At 39.2% G+C, this 22,423-nt stretch overlaps 2 protein-coding genes across 7 annotated transcripts; one reads left to right on the forward strand and one right to left on the reverse strand.

Moving 5' to 3' along the window:
• Positions 1-1,532: 1,532 nt before the first annotated feature.
• Positions 1,533-4,722, reverse strand: dazap2 (DAZ associated protein 2). Its single transcript, XM_058642617.1, has 4 exons — positions 4,565-4,722; positions 2,990-3,108; positions 2,646-2,897; positions 1,533-2,011 (listed from the first exon to the last, which is right to left on the reverse strand). Exons 1-4 carry the CDS (start codon positions 4,575-4,577, stop codon positions 1,883-1,885), a joined length of 513 nt encoding a protein of 170 aa, XP_058498600.1. The 5' UTR covers positions 4,578-4,722; the 3' UTR covers positions 1,533-1,882.
• Positions 4,723-8,593: 3,871 nt separating this feature from the next.
• pou6f1 (POU class 6 homeobox 1) lies at positions 8,594-21,966 on the forward strand. Of its 6 annotated transcripts, none has more exons than XM_058642591.1 (11): positions 8,594-8,975; positions 11,425-11,517; positions 12,368-12,560; positions 12,707-12,843; positions 13,595-13,820; positions 16,365-16,624; positions 16,738-16,866; positions 17,971-18,204; positions 18,340-18,475; positions 18,559-18,727; positions 20,632-21,966. In XM_058642591.1, exons 2-11 carry the CDS (start codon positions 11,464-11,466, stop codon positions 20,978-20,980), a joined length of 1,887 nt encoding a protein of 628 aa, XP_058498574.1. In that variant the 5' UTR covers positions 8,594-8,975; positions 11,425-11,463; the 3' UTR covers positions 20,981-21,966. The 6 variants fall into 6 exon arrangements, with proteins under 6 accessions (XP_058498574.1, XP_058498575.1, XP_058498576.1 ...); XM_058642592.1 differs by having other exon boundaries at positions 18,388-18,475; XM_058642593.1 differs by lacking the exon at positions 8,594-8,975 and adding an exon at positions 12,063-12,142.
• Positions 21,967-22,423: the final 457 nt, after the last annotated feature.

Below are 22,423 nucleotides of genomic sequence, written 5' to 3' on the forward strand. Positions count from 1 at the left end.
ATTGACACTACCAGACACCAAAATGAATATCCACTAATATCATACAGACTTGGCTAGTTCCAAGTATTTAAGTTTGCATGACAACCGATTGTGTAAATATTCGGAAAGGAGGTTGAATTAGCAGCACAGAAATATTGTGGGAAACTGATTTTGCCGACGCGTCTTGTTGTTCAAAATGGAATAGACTTGACGAAAAAAGAAGCATTTTTAAATGGAAAAATAAATGGTCAAAAATGTTCACAGCGTTCATTTAAAAAGACATGAAACCAGAATCATAAAAAAAAAAAAAAAAAGAGTAGACCCTTGTCTGCAACCTCTCAGATTTGCTCAACAGTGCATCTCAAATATCGAGTATTCATTCAAATTTGTACTCAGCAAAGGTGCAAAAGTATGCAACAACTTAGGAGACACAGCTGACCCACATAAAGTGACATGAACACATTAACAAAACAACTGCAGTCACATGAGATGGTTCGAGGTACCAACCATCTCATGACTGCATCTTTGAGGATATGTTTGCTTTTAAATTGTGACGTTTAAAACATCAAGTCACAACCAAACATAAGTGCATTGTCGACCAAATCTTTGGTACAACCAGCTCATTGGTTATACTAATGACCTTTTTGTTTAAAAAAAAAAACAACCTAACTACTCCTGAAAAATCACTTGAAGGTGGAAAAGTTACAAAGGAATAAAATAAACACTGAAATATAGTCCCCTCAACCTCAGAGAATGTTGGCAACAAAACGAATGCCGTCACAAAGGTGACATCCTTCATTCTATGGTGAAAAAAGTCCATTTGATGTAACCAAATTATATAACCTGTGTGAGGAAGAATCAACAGATGAAACCTGTACAATAAACATTTAGTGTATAAAATGCTGGGTATCCGACTGTGAAACAGAAACAGGAGACAAAAAAGCTAAAATGTTACACCAACCACCACTTTCCCCACTCATCTCACTATTTGGATTTACTTTAAATTTCTTTCCTTTAAGTTTACTGAAGTTAATTTGCTTTAAATTAGGGCTATCCCCAGTGCTCTTTGGCACTTGACTATGTTCATCTACAAGTTGCCCAACAAGGTACAGTAATTCACTTACAATATTGCATGGAAATCTTTTCTTGAACTATTTGCTTCATTTAAATTTATTTAATTTACACATGATTTAAATGCAACTGTCAGATGGGCAGTTCACTGTGCAGGAGATTTACTGTGGTATTTTGGATACTGTGCAAAAGACAAGACAATTCTAACTAAAAGCACTCAAGATGCAGATTTTTTTTTTTTTGAGTGTAGTCAAGATGTAATTTCTCTTGATCGTCATTATACTGGTATTTACATGAAACTATTACACAGATATTAATTTAACTACACTAAAAGTATTCAAAAAAGACATGTGGAGATTTCTTTTTTTTGTACTTCACCTACAACTTTGTTACCGCATTTCACTTTCACCATAAAGCAGCTAGACTAAATAATGCAGGGCTCATATTTCAATATTTAAAAGGTAAACAAGAACATTTCAAAGTTAATTAGTAATTCATTTAATCAAAAGAGACCAGGTATGCTCAAGAAATCGTCCAGTCTGGAATGACCAAAGAGGTTAGAGCCAATGACACATTGTGGGCATGAATTCAGCAACATTAAAAAAAAATTGCGGTTATTCAATCCAGGCAGTGGCATTTATCATCTCATCTCTATGTCACAAGTGGAGTACTGTACCTTTTACAAGGGCTCTAAAATATTACATTCTATTAGGTGATATCAGTATTGTGGCGTGGCCAAGCAGCCTGAAGAAAGAGGTGTAAGGGATGTGGGTAAAACTGGGGCATCAGTTGGGACGGGGATGTGGTTTTAGGCATGGTGGAGGAGTTGCTGTTACCAGATGGTAAATCCTCCACCGGATCCACCCAGGAAGAAGTTATTCTTACGCTGTGGCATTACAACGTTGGCACCCTGCATGGCAGCCAACTGAGCTGCGTTGGGGGGATGTCCAGGAGGTGGGGGCTAGGAAAAACAAAGGAGAAACAAGCAAAACAATTATGTGAGGACACAGCAGATCAGATCCACACTACTCTGTTTTTGTTTACTGCATACACCTGTTTGCACCTGTCCATACTATCCGGCAGAGAAAAACATGAAAATGTTTCTAGCTTATGGCACACATGAGTGGACACCAGTGAGAGTGGCAGCTGGTATTGTCCAATCTCAAGGCCTTAAAACAGGAAATGTGATTCTCATGGGTGAAGTCACAACCAGCAAATTGAAACGCTTACTTTCTGTTTCACTTTCATCAACTTGTCAGTATCATAAGAGACATCTGTGCTCTTACTTTTCTCACGAGTTTGCACTTTCTGAAACTAACAGCAGATGAGAGACTCGGCTTCCTGTTTACACCGACATACACATACTCATGTGTACCCGAATGGTCACATAATAAATGTTTTTAGGTGTGTTAGTATGGATGCAGGTAACTTCTGATGCGGCGCTGAAATGCTCAGCTGCCAATGTATTGTTTTTTTTTATCTGAAAACACCTTTTTCCTAATGAAAATGTAGTGGTATGGAGCCTCAATAACAAGCTAACTGTGACTGATGTGGACCCTTTTAAAAGAAAATCTCTGTACTTGGTAGGTACTCACTGGGATGGAAACACTGCTGCCTGCTGTGAAGCGAGCGCCACCATCAAAGCCACTATCCACCATAACTGTGGAACCAGGTGGGTACACAGCTCCCATGGGATAGTAGGCCATGGGGACATTCTGACCCACGTGCCCAACAGCCATGTGTGGTTGATGCATGGGCATATACACCTGAGCACCAGGGTAGTGAGAGGACATCTGATGCATCTGACCCTGCACCTGATGTGGAAGCATGTATCTGGGCTGGTATATCTGCAGGAACAGAGACAGACACACAGATTTAAACATGATCAGAGCCATTACTGTGTATATTACCTAGATCAACTATAGTTGTGATAACTTACCTCAGAATAAGCAGGTGGTGTATCTGTGTATGGAGGTGCCTGAGGGGACATTTGCATAGCAGGAGGGTATACAGGCGCACTGCTCTGCTGAGGATACACGGACTGCTGCGGATAAGAACCTGCAAAACAACATTTCACCTTAAAGTAATCAATTCCTTTACTGTTAACAGATGACTGACACTGAGCTCCCGGACAGAGTGACACTTATTGTTTACATACATAATGAATACAGTGAAAATTACCACATATTTAATATTGTGTAAAGGTACATTTTATTATACCCACTAAATTTAAAATTTATTTTCCTTTTAATCGTATTCTGTTGAGAGAAAACAAGACTTTAAGGCATTGTAATGTGCCGTGGAAGCTTAATTAGCTGGTAAACAATCTGACCGATCAATTTATCAACCAATCAACTATTTAATTAATAATTAAATTATTTAATTAATTAAACAACTGAATGTTTTACGTGTTTGCAGTTATGATGCTCTGCTTTTGTTGCCAATATTAACAGCCTGCTTCTACATCATGAAGAAAAATTTATTTCAGTTGTAGTTTCACTGTGGACAATATGTATATCTCCTGTCCAAACAACAAATCACGGTTATATTACAAAAAACTACTATAGGAACGTATTTTTATTCTCTTTTAATAAATAAGTTAATAAAAACATGTTTTTAGGGATATATATGTTGATTCTGCATTATAAAGTAAAATAAATAAATAAAATATTTATAGAACATGCATGCTGCCCCTTGTGGCACTTTTAAATCACTGGGACTGCATGTTGGTGAGCTAGACAGCATTTACACTCAAGTATGAGTGTAACCCCCCACACACACACACACAAACCAGGAGTATCACACGGTAATTCATCCGATCGACGCATTATATCGCGATTACATCGTGGTTTGTCCCATCCTTTATTGTAGTTTTAATGGATTAAAGTAATCGTAGAAATGTGTTTGTGTAAGTCAAACAATAGAACAATAGATTATTTCAATTATTCACATTTGAGTAGTTTAAGAATAAACACATTTGCAGTGCTCTTACCCGTTATTTTACAATTAGAAATGATCAAAATGGTTACCAAACACATTTTTTTGTTTAATAATACATATATAAATACACACACAAAAAAACATAATTACCAGACATTTGATCTAACGAGCACATTAACAAAATAATGCCACGGATTAAACGATCATGCTTGCGTCACACAAAACAAGAGGAATCACGAGGCTTTATCTTTGCCTTCAAACCCTATATGTGTTCAGGGATGCTAGCTAACTGAAAATATGGTACTTGGCCATTAACGGTACAAAATTACGCACATTGACAGTTTTTTTCAAGCTGTGTGTCGTTAATAGCTTTAGCATGAGACGACGAGCCAAACGGGCAACCTAAACATGGACGTGTGTTGACCAGAAAAGCGTCGGTTTGTCATGTACGTAGCTAAACGTGAAGTCCGCTGCTTCAGATGGCCACAAGCACCACGGCTCTTCTCTTATAATAAACGTCAGCGTCGCGTAGCGAACAACTGACTTATCGCCGCAACCGTGTGTGCACAAATACCTTTGTTGTTCATTGTTGTGTAGTGGTCCGGAGGCTGGGCAATATCAGGTTAAAAACACACAGAGAGACAGAGACGCTGCGTATGTAGTCACGGCCTTACGAACTGGTTACGGCTGCTTCGCGATCACCCACTTCCTTGTTTCTGTGCTTCTTGTTGTTGTGGAAGTGGTGACGTAAGTCGTTTTCGACTCGCGCACTCGGCGATTCGCCCGCTCGCGCGCCCCCTACAGGTTGTCGCGGAGCACAGTTGAAGCGAGTGACTGAAGGTGAACTGTTGTTGTCTCATTCACGACAGAGAGAGAGAGAGAGAGAGAGAGGGGAGAAAAAAATGTTGGTCTGTCTAATCGAGAAAAGAAAAGGGCCCTTTTCACAGCCGCAGTAGGAAAAACACAGGTGTAAATAATAAAAATCAATGATGACTGACACAATAAGACAGATGATGGATGATAGATGGTTTTATTTCAAACACATGTGCAACATTTACACCGACAACACATTTACATCTCATCAAATTATATGTACCTACTCCATTCCTGTTACACACAACTCAATTTATAGACTACTTTATCCCATCACCAAATATTTACACATTTACAGTATTTTATACAATGTTCTTAATGTACTCGGTACAACACAAGAACATGTCTGGCTTTAAAAGTGACCATTTCCATCACCACCCTGGATTAAACTGCTGTTCTTCATCCTTGTATTTATTTAAAATGTGTATTTTGTATATTCTTTTAAATTGATTTATGTATGCTTAATTCATTCATTTAATTAATTCAATTCAACACACATACTTTTTAAAGTTGTCCCAGCACACTGCATTTTTAAATTTAGCTAACCCCTTTTTTAAATTATATCCCGCTTGTCTCTCTGAAAACAATGTCTTTATTTTATTTGGAAGTCAATTATTTCTTGTTTTGAATATTAGTTGTGCTGTTTTAAACTGAATCTGATCTGGACATTTTAGGGCTTGTGCTGTATTGTTAGATAAGATAAGATAAGATAAAATAAGATAAGATAAGATAGTCCTTTATTACTCCCGCAGTGTGGGAATTATACATTATCACAGAAGCAAAGACACTAACCCAGTAACATGCTATTCTCTGTTTACACACAATGTTTAATTAAACATTCTCCACCGGTAGCAACAACATCATCTTCACATTTAAGGGGTTATTCATACAAACATGTATCATAATTGACAAAAATCCCAAACAAATATATAAATAGAACAATATCTCACAATAATGGAGTCACTGAGACCTTGGTTAACGAAATATCATTTGTATTTATATGTAATATTTTGTACAACTTGAGAAAATATTGAGTTCTCAAAGTAACACCAGTATCACCAACGTCAAAATCCTCCTCTTCCTCACGTATACTTTAGACACCGGTATAGCCAAATTGGATTAAGACGGAGTGAGCGATAAGGTGACTCTCATTATTATTACTTAATTTTTATTATGTATTTGTTTCATTTTCTACACACTCTACTGGTCAAAGTTCCTCAGCTCCACTCCAATCACATACCCTGGTATATACAAGTATCCAAGTACCACCAGAGGAAGCTCACGTACCACTGATGGTACATGTAGCACAGTTTGAGAACCATGGACTTAGACGACAAAAAAAATGTAATGCTGTGTTTGCAAGAGGTTTGGGTGACTGGTATAACTAGAGACACAGATAGACCTTTTGCCATAATGTGCTTACTGTATGTGTGTGTATGTATACATATACATATACATATGTGTGTGTGTATAAAAGTATTTACACATGTTCTAATGAGATCAGGAAATACAAAAATGACAACACTGTCAAACACTTAATACAGTCATGTACAGTATACTGTATATCACAGTATCAGCTTCCAATGAGGTAATGCAACAGTCCAAACATGGTTTCACAGAGAACTTTGTGACACGTCAATCTGGAAAAAGGGTCAAATGTAATCATGGCTAAATTCCATTTAGGTTCTCTGGTTTCTGCCAGGGTCCGGGTTCTTTAACTCATGATGATGTAACACCAGTGCCATTAATATCATTCCACAACCACCGCTGTGTCCTCATATTATGAGATTCACTCTCTGTCATTGGTCTATATATATATTGAAAATTGTGTGATTTTTTCTTATTTAACAAAGAAACTATGTAAAAAGTGTACAGTTAAATTCAGCTCATCTACAATATCTATCGGGTTGAGGTTCCAAGTACTAACAGGTAAAATATGCTTTTATAATATCCAGTACTTATCAGTAGTATGTTTATAATAAACTTGAATTCAGTGTTCTTCACTGGATTAGAATTTTTACCATTTATCCGTTCAAAGTCATGCTGCTTATGCTATTGTACCTCATGAATTATGAAATTGACAAGTTCAAACCTTATTTATACTATTTATGTATTCATTCATTTATTGCCATGCTCTCTGTTTTTAGTCTGTTTGTTTTGACTGCTTTTCTGTGTGGCTGCTTTAGGAGCTCTGTAATTACATTGTTAAAACATTGGTGTGTTTTTTTGCTAGTTTGGTTGGTTTTAACAATGTCACAAAGCTTTGCTTAACTTAAAATATATTGGTGCAATAACAGCAAATAGAGAGCCAGACATCTGCGCTGGAGCAGAAGGAAGTGCAGCCTAGAGGGATCAATGAATAGACTCCTTTTATTCAACATACAAAAAGAAAAATATTGCACTCTCCATAGTAACATAATAAGACGTGTTTTAAAAAAAATGTTAGGTAGTTCGTTTATTTCGGTCACACAAATAAATGCAGATTACATGTGTCTTGTTACATATTAAACACAATCGGATGAATTAAACAGCGGCATTCTGCACATAAAGAAATCAACTGAAAAGCTGTACACTGAAGCTCAAGTTTATTCTGCCTACCCTAAGTATTTCTGTTCCCTGTCAACACATGGTTTATAAAACAAAACCCTTAGAATCAAGACAAGAAAAATACATTTATCCCCAGACAAAATATTATTCTCCATAAATCTCTTAATAGTCAAAGTAGTTCATGTTTTTCAAGTTTGAAAATTGAAGTAGTTGATTTGAATTCCTCTGTGCAGCTGTTTCTTGTTTTTTTTAAAACCCAAAATATTTAATTCCCTCTGCAATTACTTGTTTTAAAATGATTTATATTTGATTTTTCAAGTGAACTTATTGTCTATTAAGCACTGGTTTTTAACTTGGCTGTTTGAGAAAATAATACATTTAGTTTAATCTATATATTATTATACCACATGTATATTCTATGTAACTCTATATAGTATGCTGTAGTAACCGCTCTTGTATAAGTATAAACAAAAATGACTTTGGTAGAAGTTGATGTCACTTTTTTATAATATTACTAAGTAATGTTAAAGTAAGTACTAAGTAAAAGTCTTAAAGTATATGGCATTTACTGTACTCAAGTATCAAAAGTAATTTCCTGATGTTAAAGATACTTAAGTTTTAGAAGTAAAAGTGTTAAGAAAGTGAGGATTAATGAATGGTAGCTCAGTGGTAGGGAAGGTTGTTGGTTCAATTCCTGGCTCTGCTAGTCTATGTGTGTCCTTGAGCAAGACTCTTAACCCCATGTTGCAGTGTGTGAATGGCTATGAAAGCTGCGTGAATGACAAAACTGTAATATAAAGCAGTTCATCAAGACTAGAAAAGCTCTATACAAATACAGACCATTATCAACTCTTCGTCTCCTGATTTTATTTGGTAGTAACGAGTAACAAAGACAGTTAGAGCAAATGTAGTGGAGTAAAAGTTGCTAGAAATACAAATAAAAAAGCACAGATACATGCATTTTGTACTTAAGTACAGTAATGGAGTATTTGTACTTCGTTATATGACAACACTGGTAGTAAGTGATGGACGCCAACAGGAGAAACAACAAAATGAAACATTTGCAGTGACAGAACAGTGTCTCATGTTTTTATTCCTCTCTCTCTCTCTCTGTGTGTGTGTGTGTGTGTCAGCGGTTGACTCCCCAGCTTTTATTCGGACACGTCCCCTTTAAGAGAACCATGGCACCTCTGAAGTCGAGGCAGACATTTTTCAATGCAAGCTTTTTTTCTTGCATAAATTATGTTCATGACGTAGTGCCAAAAAGGCCAATTTTGAGGCAATTTTGCGCGACTTTGCGGCTCAAATGGGATTTCGTGAGACCCCGCGGAGGATTCTCGAGGACCCGAACTGTTGCGGAGAGGGCATCGTCATTAAATATTAAGAGGCGAGCTCAGCCTAACATTGGCAACCCCTCCTTATCAATGCAAATACCTCTTTTGTGTGCAGTCACAGCGCCTGTCTGGGAGCTGAGATGAATTTTTAATTATGTGTGACTGAAACAAACTGTGACAAGGACCTTTTATAAGAGCGGGGGATTACAGAAAATAAGCTGCACACACGCGGTAAGTTGAACATAATGACCGCACACTTTGCTGTGTAGATCTGCGCTTTACGCACAGCGGCAGCGGCGGCAGCGAACGAAATGGCGAGAGGAAATGAGTTTTGGTTAATATGCAATGTTCGTAATTAGCATAATTTATATATTTATGATAAAGAGAGGGAAATATATAATATTCGTCTCCAGGCGCGGGTCGGGGGTGGTTTCCGTCGCCTGTGCTCGGTGGTTCGTGCTTGTCCTCAAAAGTGGCCGAGGCGGCGAGACTTTTATTGGGCAGGATGATGATGTTGGGGGTGGGGAGACCATCACCAACAGCCGCTGAAGTTTTGACAGATCTTTTCAGTCCTGACGGGACACTGCAGCAGGCGAAACGCGTCAACTTCCATGTGATTCTGCCGATCGCGGGGTTAAATCTGTGAATGTTCGTGATCGTCAGCCTGTTTTCACCCCCACATTGTCTCTGCAGCCCAAGTGTAACACACGGTGGCCTGTTTATAGGCCCCCTCCAAATAGTCTGGTCCTGCAATGACAGAAATAGCCATGAATTATAAATAAAAAAAAATCACTGCATTTTAAGTCAACATTTGCAAATGAAGTGTTGACACTAGGGTCACACACACACACACACACACACACACGAAAGAAATAGCTTACATTATTTTCATTCCAATAACAAAAATATTGAAACACTTTCTTCTTCTCCAAACAAACCTTACTACCTGTATTGTACATAAAAAGTCAAAATTTTAGATAAAATAAGTGTGGAGATAATAAATTCAGGGGCCACGTGGTTGGTGTAGTGGTTAGCACTCTTGCCTTTGCAGCAAAAAGACCCAGGTTCGTGACCCGGTCGGAAAACAAGGATCTCCTTGTGTTCTCACCGCTTTCCACCCTCAGTCCAAAAACGTGCAGATTTGGGCATAACTTTGACTGTGAGAGTGAATGGTTGTTTGTCTCTGTGAACTGATTGTGTATTATTTTATTTTAAACATACATTTTTCAAATGTTCAAAGTGCACAGGTCCACAAAGTCATACATTTTGTATTGTGTCCAGGTTCGGGAATAATGCACTACTAAGTAGAATAAGTAGGTTTTGTTTGAGTTGTATAGGTGTTACCCCCAAAACTTCAATACAATCGATTATGTAAGGCATTAAGAGAGAACAATATTATATATAATAATAAATAGACTATTTATATACCCTGTCTTTGGCCCCTATGTCAGCTAGGTTTGGCACCAAGACCCTCATGTGGAGGATAAAGTGGCAGAAGATGAATGAGTGAGTGAGAGTGAAACATTTTTAGAAGTCTGAAGTCAAAATATTAAATTAATTATGTTGTATCTCGAGGTGCATTTGTACGGTGCATATAAACATTATATCGATACTCAATGAGCCTTTTTATGTTGCACTTGAAGGAAGTTATATGGCAATACAAACTTATAAACAGTATTGCGTACTGTAAAAGAACACGTTAAAATGCTATTTTAGGACATAAATATCAGCTGTAAAGATAGAAGTGTGTGTTAAAGAATTCGACTGCTACTGGAATAAAAGACTGAGTTATTCCTTAGAACACTGAAGCACAAGTCCATTAGAATTATTTCATTTTGGCTCTGATTCTCTTTTCCACTGTGAGTGAGGGCTGAGGCCACTGTTTTGAAAAACTTGTCAAGGCGGTTCCTAACTTCTACAATGTAGAAGAGGTCTCAAACTCACGGCCCTCATGAGTTATTTCTGTCTGTTTTTGTACATTAATAGAGGAATTTTGCATCATAAACATGTTTATATTGTGAACTATTTATCATTCCATATGAAAACAAACACTTTTATTTTGAAATGATGTGAAATATCATTATAAATGTTGATACTTTATTCCCAAAAAGTTGGCCTTTTTTTCATTTGAGTTTGAGACCCTGTCCTGTTCTGTTTTCTCAGGAAGAATAATCTTTCGTGAGCAACGTTTGAACACAGCGACACTGTTCTTTTTATTCCTACTTAACTTATTGTCCAAATACTTTTTCAGACTGCACAATTTCGGCTGACCCTAAATAATTACTGGGGAGACATCCTCATCCTTTTTTATGAAATCTGAAATGAAGCAATTCATTTTTTGCTCTTCCCAACGAGCTAATGAAAAAGTTTCTCTGTTGTGGTCTGGATCATTGCCTTGGTTAACTAGACCATTTAAGGGCAGTGTCATCCAAATAATTTAGAATTAGGTCAGCAGTATATGGTGTGAATAAAAACTGCTCCTGTGGTTTTTACTGTTGAAGTTAAAATAGCATGAGAGCGTTCCATTAAACGAAGGGTTGAGATAAATGCGATAGTGGAGTTTCAAATGAATACATTTGTTAGCCTTGAAGGTGTTGTGGTCCCCCCACATCTCCAAGTCCTGAATTTGCTGCAAAAAAAACCACACAAGTTGTTTTGTTTGTGCTGCTTGTTTGCTCAGGATGCCGGGAAGACAGTGACTGTGGTGGTGCAGAGAGCCATGAACTCCCAGGGTCTCCCTGCCAAAGATGCCCCGCTTACTGTGAATGAGCAGGTAAAAACTCACCTGTCTGAGAAGAGAAAAAAAAAAAAGAAGGCCCTCCCTTCCCACTGTAACCACACGGAGCTCATAGCCAAACCTTTTGTAACTCCATGTCGTCTTCAGGTTCTTTGCTGCTGTCACCCTCCATGTGTCAACATACCATATCACAATGGAATGATATAACCTCCATGTGCACAGTTCACTGAGATCAGGAACCACCGTTTTTGTTGTATTGCCTAATAATAACATGCCGCCCTTATGCCTGTGAGGTTTACCAGTCGTTTAACAGCCGTGCTTAATAATTAATTGTGTTTTTCTCTCTCTCTAGTAACTGTGTAGACATAGTCGGCAAACAAAAGCAATGCTCCTCACAGATGCAGCTTGAAGGAAGCATTGCTTGATACGCTTGTTGGCTGATGCTTACGTCATTGTTTGAGTGTACTCATGCTCTTTTCATTTGTGTTTTTCTGTCTTTTTGTGTGTATGTGTTTGTGTGTGTGTGTTTTTGTTTTGGTCATTGGTTCCTAATATGTGCTTGGCTTCTCTGTTCTCCTTAGCCATTCACTGTCTGACAGCAGAAGTCTTTTTTCAGCCATTTAAATCCTGCACTTTGAAATTCCCTGCCAAAGACAACCAGGTATGCATCCTCCTCTCTCTTCCTGCATTGTCTCTCTGCGTTTGTCCTCCAGCCCAGGTTGTCTCGCTGCCTCTCCTCTAAGCCTCTCATTATTGCATATCATTAAACCACTGTTTAGTTCAAAACATATAGTGAGATGGCAAGTTTTTCATGTTCTTTCAGGTGTTGGACCTACTATATAGACACCTAATTTTGCATTTGCTTCAATCCATTATCACCACATAGGTCATTGTGATGTCTGGCCATGAGACTATTCGTGTGCTAGAGGTAGAGGTCGATGCGTCTCTGCCGTCTTCAGTGACCGACGGGAAGAGTGAAGGCAAAGCTGAGGAGGGAGTGGCACAGGCCGCAGATCAACCTGAGGGCAGCAGCAGCACCCAGGATGGCCCCACTGTGCCCCAGAGCACTGGGGGAATAGGTAAATCATGGCCTTGCCAGATGGCAAAGGATAAAAGATGACTTATTCTTCATGTGTACATGACCCAGTTGTACTGAAATGCCAGTGGCAGCTGTGAAACCCACTAAAATGTCAGTAAGAACCTACCCTTGGCTGTTCTCCTGCAGTGCTGGGTGAGCAGCAGGTGGTGTCTGTCGAGGCTCCAGCCCCCACTGTCCAAACATTGACTCCTGCTGTTCCCATCAGTGTGGCCCTGTCACAGCCTCAGGCTGCCATGCCCATCACTGTACAAGGCTGTCCACAGGTATGGTGAACCATGGAGTTTGTGGTTTTGTGCATTCAAATATCTAAAAACAATGAGTGTCTTGCCGTTACAATGGTCGGTAATGGGCCATTTTGGGCAATTTGATTTCTGTCGACTTACTTATCTCTGCTGTAACTTCCCATATGAAACATCAGGCTGTTTTATCCTTTCCTTGTGTGTGTTATTTCACAAGTGAATCACAAATGCACCAATCCAAATCAATCCAATCCAATCCAATATTAAAAAAGGTTTTTCCCCCCTTTAAAAGTGTAGAAAATGTCTAAACTATAAAGTGCTGAGGCAAAACAGGCTGTATGCATTTCACCCTGTTTGCAATTTCTTGTCTTATACTCATTTGAGACATGAATTACTGTCACTGTGCCACCCACAGGCTGCAGGTGATTTACTCCCTGTTACTGACTGAAGCAGATGTCTCTTGTGCAATGTGGATATGAGAAATGGAACAAATTTGATCCTAAACGTTTCAACACAACCTGAGGCTGCAGAAATTGTTGCCATAAAATTTCCAGCAATTGGAGGAAATTCAATTTCAGTGCTGCTAAATTTATGTTGTTAAAAAAGATTTAAAAAAAAGGAAAAAGAAAATCAGTAGTGCAGCAGAGAATGAAAAGTTATTTCGGTCCAAAGGCAGTGAATGATATATACAGTAGCTGGATACCTCATACTGAAAGTACCCTTTCAAAAACATCACATATCTCTGTCACTGAAATAATTTCCAATATGTTGTTAGGTGTTGACGCAGGAGAGTCTGGCCACATTGATGACTGGTATGATGGCGCAGACAGGCTCGCTGGGCCAGCCCCTGCTCATCCCCCTGAGTATGGCCGGCTCCATCGGTGGCCAAGGCAGCCTGGCTGTTCTCACGCTCCCTACCACAAATGTAGCTACTCTCCCTGGGTTTACCGCAGCTAACGCGGCTGGAAACCTCCTCAAGCTGCCGTTTGCTGGCCTTCAAGGTAAAATACCAAAATGTCCATGCATGTGTGCTAAAAGCTTGTAATTTGGCTGTATCATAGCCAGTCTTGTATAAAGTAGCTTTAATGGATATTTGAGTACACATATCTTACCAGAAAATGACTTTGGTAGACGTTGAAGTCACTTTTATATAATATTACTTGTGTAAAAGTCTTAAAGTTTATGACATTTACTGTACTTCTGATACAAGAAATATCCTTGAGGGATATATTTTCCTTGAGAAAGACACTTGACACGTTGAAGCTTGTGAATGTGAAAACTGTAGTGTAAAGCAGTTCATCAAGACTAGAGAAGCTCTATATACAGTAAATACGGACTGTTACCAAGTCTTCTGAATTTATTTGGTCGTAACGAGTAACAAAGACAGTTAGAGGAAATGTAGTGAAGTCAAAGTACAAGCTGCTAGAAAAACAGATACGTGAATTTTGTACTTAAGTACAGTAACTAATATTTGTACACTGATCATAGCTGACTGAATTGTTATCTGACTCCTTGACACTTAATCCTGCTGTATAATTGGCATTGTTGCGCCACAGAATCACAACACACACGTCATTTTCTCTTGATGTCATTAACAATAACTGTGCTTGCAGTTTGGCTCTACAGATGGTAACGTTAGCAGGTCGGTCATTGGGCCTTTTTCATGGCAGATCACAGTAGGAAAAGCACGGGTGTAAATAATCAAATTAATGGCAGCTCAGTTTTAGGTCATGTACACACACGTAGCCTGGTATTTATAGAAACAAATATTCTCCTCCCTGTGTTTTGAATAATATCATAGTACACACCATGGCCATGCTAGCCAATCAGAATCAGGTTAAGATCTTTATTGTTTTGCAGTGAAATTGATTTGCAGTAGAACAATACAACATAGAATCACAACGTAACACAAAACATCCTCAAGGACAAAAGGAATAAATAGAATAAAAAAAAGGACAAGATCTTCTGTTTAAAGCCACAGTTCAGTCGAGACTGGAGTGCGAGTTAGGGACGAAGGAGAATTTAAACCTGTTGTTTTAACCTGTATCTCCACTGGCCAAGTAAAGCCTTTGCAGACTGGAAAAAACAACAATGAATGATTCAGGTGACTTGTTTTCTTCTGTACACACGCAAACACAAAAGTAGGGTTTCCCCGAATCTCCACTTTGGCCCAGAGTTTTCAGAGTTATCCCTTCGTCAGTGATCTAAAAAGTGTGTGTTTTTGTGTGGAGGAAAGGTAAAAACACATTAAATGAAATGTGTTTTTTTCAGATACCCGGCTGTGTGTGTGTGTGTGTGTGTACTTAGCCTCAGGATGCATGTTGGTTTACTGTTGCTGTCCCGATGAAAGGGGCTTATTGCACAGCAGCCATCCGACATGTTTTAGTAGGAAAAGCGCAGGCGTTCGATCACATTAATGATGGCTGAGGTGGTTCAGTCCATGTGCGTCAGAACTAGCAAGCACCTTGAAACTGAGAATGTTGAATTGAACTCAGCCATCTTTAATTTCATTATTTACACCTGTGATTCTGCTATTGCAACCTGTCAAAGTGAATTGAGGCAGCAATAATATTGTCACAGTTACCTGTGCTTTAAACTTGAAAAATGCCCTTTGTTTTTTTATTTGGAATGCAGTGACAATAAAAACTCCATTCCTGCATTCTTTCATTGAAGCGCCGTCATTAAATCAAAAGGGTCAGTAAGATTTTTGACATAAGCCTCCGGAATATTTGTCCTTACTACTAATTCCAAATGCCAGCATGTTAACAAGGGTTGCCAACTGAAATCACAACAAATCGCTCTTCAGTTCTACTCTTACTACTACTACACATACTACACATTGCACTTTGCATAGGCTACATCAACTCCACACACTGCACACTTTCACAGTAGAGTAAAAGATGCAGTTTTGCTGTCAACCAAATATGAGTTTAAAGTCAATGTAATAACTTTTTATGCAGTCTTCTTTTTTCACCCGTCGCGTGATTTCGCTGCGTCTCCGTTGCTACGATGCACATGACCCACAGCAAATTGAACGACCAATTAAAAGAGCCCATTTTCTGTTATAGCATTGTAGTTAATTACAGACAGATAGAGAGGGCCTGACAGCAGGAGGAGGGTTTTATTTTTATTTTTATTATTTTTATTTTCCTAATACAAACCGTGCACTCTTCATTAGTGGACTAATCTGTCATTTTTTTCTGTCATGGTTTTGCACTGAGTTGATGACTAAAAAAAAAAAGCAACAAAGTGTGTTCCGTATCTTTTCAATATCATATTTGAAACATATCTTTCAAATATGGAACAAATCCTTATTTTACAGAACGGTTGGCAACCCTAATGTCAACAAATAATCATACCTTCATTTGGCACGGTGGCTTAATGGTTAGCACTGTTGCCTCACAGCAAGAAGGTGCTAGGCTTGATTCCCAGTCTGGGACTGTTTCCTCTCACCATCCAAACATGTGCTCAGTCGCAGTGTCTCAGATCAATGGTCCATCTGACCTTGTCATTTTGTTAATAAGGATCTTTTCCTTTCCTTTCAGCTGCGACAGTCTTGAACTCTGTCCAGCCCCAGCTGCAGACAAATGCACAGACAATGTTTCAGCCTCAAGCCGCCTCCATGCAGCAGGTCCAGGCCGCCATGCAGCAGGTGACGTCTCAGCCAACACAGGTCACCAACGCCCAGGTCACTGCAGCTCAGATGGCTGCAGCGCAGGCCACCTCGGCGGCCACCAGCGTCTCTCAATCCAACATATCTGTGGCAGCACTGCAGACCGCGGGACTCTCCATCAACCCTGCCTTTGTAAGAAATGATGCGGCAATGATTCTCCTGTGTAGTCGGCTGCTGTGCTGTGAACATCAGGTTCAGTCGTTTAATTGTACTGCCCTGTGATCTATTGCCCATTCTCTGTTTAGATCAGTGCGGCTTCTTTGGGAGCACAGCCACAGTTCCTCAGTTCCCTCGCCTCCACTCCCATCTTCACCAATGCCATGTCCAACATGGCCGGCATCACCAGCCAGATCATTACAAATGCCCAGGGACAGGTGTGTGCCATTCACACCGCAATAGCTATTACTGCTGTTTTCTGTGTGTGATTTCTCTAGCTGCCAATGCTCTCCCTACTTTTGTGTTCTAGCCACAGGGAAGCTCTATTAAAGGTCCAGTGTGTGACTTTTAGGGGTTTATTTGTAGAAATTGAATTTACTACCCATAAGTATTGGTGCTTTGCCACTATACAGTTGTAGCACGGCTCAGCATGGCTCGACTATGCGAATGGGGTAGTTTTTCATCACTGTAACACCTCCTCAACGTGGGCGGAGTTATGGGCGAAAATGCCGCAATGTCGTTTTAATATGTGGCACAAACTAGTGACGAGCAAAGCGGTTGTTCTTCCGGTGTACTGAATCATTAGAATCAGTTAATTAATAAGATTACTTCAGCACTTCCTGCATGACCGGAGCACAGGCTCCGTCTGACCCAGTCGCTGGATTAAAATATTGCGGAACGGGTTGTGATTTGGCTCATGAGCACATCAGCTTTCACCAGAATATCATGATTTTAGAAATCCTTGCTAAATGTTGGATTAATGCATGTATTTTTGAGATGTGTCTTTTTAACTGACCCACGGAGCTCTGTGCTTCCACACTTGCCTGCAATATGAGCAACAGAAGCCTGTTAGAATTTGTGATAGACACACACGTTGTCCAAGAATTTTGACCCTGACATGGATTTGAACACACAACCTTCTGATCTGGAGTCAGCCACAGAGTCTGTTGCACATACAGAGAGGCAGACAGAGGCTTGTTGCGTAAATGGGGTGAAGTCTTTCTTTTATAGTGTGCTTCTGTTTTTGGAAATAAGGGGCTCCAACCTCTGATTGACACTATTCAGCACTGCTTTCAAAGTCAGTGGAGCACACTTTCCGTAAAGCAAAAAGAAAAAAGGCTCTTCCATCGCTTAGTCCTACGTTTATTGAAGTCATTATTAAGCCTTAAAAGCCATGGCTTTTATTCCAAGGACATCCTTATTGACCAGAGCTAAACATGCTGCCATGGCAGGTTGTTAAATGTCCTGAATCTGAAAACTGGCACAGATGTTTCATTCCATTATTTGTGTGTATTTCTCCAAAATTCAAACCCCATTCACAGATTATAGGAACCCTCCCACTGTTGCTGAACCCAGCCTCTCTAGCCGGAGGGGCTGCAACTCACACTCTCCCCCTCCAGGGTCTCCAGGTCCAGACTGTCTCCCCACAACTGCTTCTTAACACGCAGGGTCAGATCATTGCCACTGTAGGGAACGGCCCTGCCACAGCTGTGACCTCTGCTGCAGTTCTGCCCAAAGCCACTGCTCCTCCAACACTTGCTAAACCTAACACACAGGTAAACAAACTAAATGACTACCTAAAATATGAAACAGAACAACTGCAAGATCTATGTTTAAACTCTGTTATCACATTTGTCTTTTGTGTTATTACACATTTACATTTATGAATATTATTCATTTTTCCCTCCCAGGCTTCGGTAACTACTGTCACTCAGTCTCCAGTTGTCATTGCTCCACAGCCGTCTGTACTGAAGTCTGCCCCCACGCTCTCCTCCACGGTGCCCATCACCTGTGGAGACATCGCCAAAGTGGGCCAGCTTGTCAGCAGTACGTACAAGTCCTTTCCTTATCTAAACATAGATCCACTGCAAGTAGGTGGATATTTTTAACCAGACTCTTCACACTTGTAGAACCGCAGCAGGTAGTCAGCGGCGAGGAAGGCATTAACCTGGAGGAAATTCGAGAGTTCGCCAAGAATTTCAAGATCCGTCGGCTGTCTCTGGGGCTTACGCAGACACAAGTAGGGCAGGCTCTGACTGCAACGGAGGGTCCGGCCTACAGCCAGTCTGCCATTTGCAGGTGAATTACTGCTTGTAGTCGTCTTCTTCAGTGATGTGTTGCATACAGTTTTTTTATGCATATGTCTTATCTACTTTTCACACAAATAACAATTCTCTGACACTGTCAATGTCGGTAGAGCATCAGGGCGACTGATCTGTTCTTTCAAGCATGCTTGGTGGAGTGAGTGTGAGGCCTAACTTTCAAAGTCAGTATGACTGTGCAATTCACACTCCTTTATGTGTGATGAGGAGTTTTTTAACCCTTAGAACACAGAGCATTCCGGCTGCTTTTTTCCATTACTATGTTTAAACATATAGTATAAACAGAGGCTAAAAGAATGTGCAATATAGAGTGTCTTATATCCTTTTTTCAGCACAACCTAGGCAATCTGATGAAAAAAAAAAGAAGAATTTCACCAACTTTATAAATACAACTGAGCAAAAAGTACTCAAAATGTTTGAAAATGAATCATAACTTTATACTCAACGACACATAACAAGATGAAAAAAACCTATAAACACACACCACCAGGATGTCCAGTTGTGTATTATTTCCACTGCAATTTACCATGAGTTCACCTGCTGCACAGATCTGTGCCGTGTGAGCACCAAGGGTTAAGAATCATTGTGAGTTCCTTCTACGTACTTTGTGATAGAAGGTAACACATTCCATGATATTAATCAAGAGAAGTCTGGTATGTAAAGTGATGAAAATGTGTGATAGCTGGCATTACTCTTTTCTTCTTCTTCTCTGGTAGACCGGTGTGGTATTCATTCAAATGTCCAACAGACTGGAATTTAGTTCCTTGCAGTGCATAACTTGAAGCTAGGTCTAGGCCTTAACCCTCTAATGACCATCATGATAATCAGGCTGTCTGGATTTATTTTGATTTTATGGCTGAAGTATTGTAAAAAAAATGTTCAGTGAGTGAGTGCTTTTTTCTTCCCCTTTTTCCAAGATAGCTTTCACGTTCGATATCTGGCAGTTATTCAACCGTTTAGTAATCGCAGTACTGAAAAGCTGATATCACAAATGTGTGACGCGCTGATGAATCTTGTCTGTGAGTGGACGCGGAAGTCCTAAGGTTCTACCGTAATGACACGTATATGGGCGCAAAGTTTTGTTTGTCTGCTTTCCGCTATCCATCCATCCATCTTCTACCCCTTTATCCTCCACATGAGGGTCGCACGGGGTGCTGTGCCAATGAGGATGTATTATTCAAACCATTGTGAAATTACTTTCCAAAATGTTAATTTAAGGCCTGTACTTACTCCACAAGAACAGAGAAACTTGTTCTTTTTCTCAAGGTGGCAAGAACAAGAACAAATTTCTGACCAGGACATTTCATACTTCATGAGAAACACAAGTGCAGAACTCCTGGGAAGTCCTCATAGGGAATGACAACATTTCCACATAAACCATACCCACTTCACATTTCTGGCCAATCACACAATAGTTGTGAGACACCACACAAGAAAAAGTTCTGCCCAGGTGAAGATGATGCACAAGCACAAGCTGCAAGAACTCCCAAACGAGGGCTGTAAGAAAATAATGACGTCATTCTTCTCTCACAGCCCACACTGTTCAGATCTTGTGTCGCCCGGTGACACCAACACTTAGCTAGTAAAACTGTAAAGACACACCCACAAAGAAATTAATACTTTCTGTTCTGTTCTACCGGCTGTTCTGCAGTTAAATGGGATAAATGCTAAATGATACTTCCTCAGTCAGGTCTGATCATATTACATTATTTCTATGATGGACGCATCATAGAAATAATGTTATTAAGTGTCACAGACTAAACAGCGGCAGAATCATAACATCGACAACAACAAAAGAAGAAGTTACGCACTACAGCTTTAAACTAATGTTGCCTAATGTATGCCTACTTACTAAAAAAATAACTTTGCTTTGCACTGCAGGTTTGAGAAGCTGGATATAACGCCCAAAAGTGCTCAGAAGCTAAAGCCAGTGTTGGAGAAGTGGCTGGCTGAAGCTGAGCACTGGAATCAGAAAGGTCAGCAGAATCTGATGGAGTTTGTAGGCGGAGAACCGTCCAAAAAACGCAAGCGGCGCACTAGTTTTACTCCGCAGGCAATAGAGGTCCTCAACTCGTACTTTGAGAAGAACGCACTGCCAACAGGTCAAGAGATTACTGAAATCGCAAGAGAGCTGAACTACGACAGAGAGGTTGTTCGAGTATGGTTCTGCAATCGACGACAGACACTGAAAAACACGAGCAAGATCAATGTCTTCCAGGTTCCCACCTGATTTTTTGGAAAGCAGAACATTTAATACAATGACACAGCTGTAGATAGTGTTGTAAATATGAATTAAATGCTTTTAAAGCTAATGAAATATGACATTTTCTGAGAAAATCATGGAAAATACATGACTAACATCTTAGGAGAGTACCTCAAAATGGTTTCTTTTGTGTTTTAGGTCAAACTGCATGATCTGCTTTTCATACACAGTGATTAAAACAGATCATGTTGATGAAAAAATTGATGAACATGTGGTTTTATAGGCTGCCCCTCTGAATTATTTTAAGTTAACAAGCACTGATTAACGTTGAGTTTCATTACATTTATATCATTTTTGCACAATGACTGACATTATGCTTATATTTAAATCATGTGCTTTTGACTTTCTGCTGCAAACATAAATAGTAATCACAAAAAGAAAAAATCATCTATATCCCAGTTTTCATCAGAATTCTAATGAACGCCAAAAATCCCTTTGTCCTTTATTGACTCACAACTTTGTGACAAATGTTTATGGACAATCATCATTTTGATATTGATAATCATGAAGATGGGCTTAACATGTGAAATCAGAAATGAGAGGGACATTTCTAATATTATACAGACAACAGGTGCTTTTCAAAGTAAAAGTGTGGCTCAAGCTATTGCCATTTAGGGCCACTTACTTTAGCTTACTATACTTTGTTTTAGGGCTGCAATTAACGATTATTTTCTCTATTAACAGAGTACTTGATTGGTCTGTAAACTGGAAATGATGTTTTCAAATGTCTTGTTTTGGCACAAAGAAACCAGAAAATATTCACATTTAAGAGGCTAAAATTATTATAATAATTATTGAAAGAAAAAAAACACTTAATGTATGCCCTGCTTTGTTTCTCGCTTATGTTGGTGACTGAGTTAAAACACATTCTGTACGAGTTTGAATTTGTTTTCTGTGTCCTCTTTTTATGATTTCTGTCCCCCGTGTTTATATGGTACTCTGAGAGTATGCTGTGTTTTTCTAACTTTTTTTTTAAACTTTTACTTAACTTAATATCAATCAAATTGATTAACTAAAAAAGCAGAAGTATCTGTAACTACAAACTAAGATTTTGTTAATGATGTTTTTAATCTGAATGAGTTAGAAGAACGTTGCATGTGCAGTATGGAGTTATAATGCGTCGGAACGATATTGTGGCAGTTTTCAGTTTTCTCTGTTGATTCATGAATTATTTGCACTTTAGTGACAACTTGGAAGGTCAAAGTGTGATAAATGGTGTATGTAAAAAAAAAAGAGGCAAGTTTGAAGTTAAGTTTGCAAAATAATATTTTTTTTAGTTTTCAATCACCAACTTCTACATCAAGACCTATTTTAATGTCATTTTTATTCAGTTGAAATGTAAAATATTGCAGATTATCTATAAAACCTCACACGCATTATTTACTTTAAACATTTTCTTTGAGTTTGTGA

The sequence above is a fragment of the Solea solea genome, chromosome 11 (assembly GCF_958295425.1).
Source record: "Solea solea chromosome 11, fSolSol10.1, whole genome shotgun sequence".
NCBI lineage: Eukaryota > Metazoa > Chordata > Actinopteri > Pleuronectiformes > Soleidae > Solea > Solea solea.

Bases quoted from the DNA above. Each gene is read 5' to 3' on its own strand.
- dazap2 (XM_058642617.1), bottom strand. The intron at 2,898-2,989 runs GTAAGTTATCAC...CTGTTCCTGCAG, and splicing joins CACCACCTGCTTATTCTGAG to ATATACCAGCCCAGATACAT. The intron at 2,012-2,645 runs GTGAGTACCTAC...TGTTTTTCCTAG, and splicing joins GCAGCAGTGTTTCCATCCCA to CCCCCACCTCCTGGACATCC.
- pou6f1 (XM_058642588.1), top strand. From the start codon at position 12,035: ATGTGCTTGGCTTCTCTGTTCTCCTTAGCCATTCACTGTCTGACAGCA. The intron at 12,143-12,367 runs GTATGCATCCTC...ATCACCACATAG, and splicing joins TCCCTGCCAAAGACAACCAG to GTCATTGTGATGTCTGGCCA. The intron at 13,821-16,364 runs GTAAAATACCAA...CTTTCCTTTCAG, and splicing joins GCCGTTTGCTGGCCTTCAAG to CTGCGACAGTCTTGAACTCT.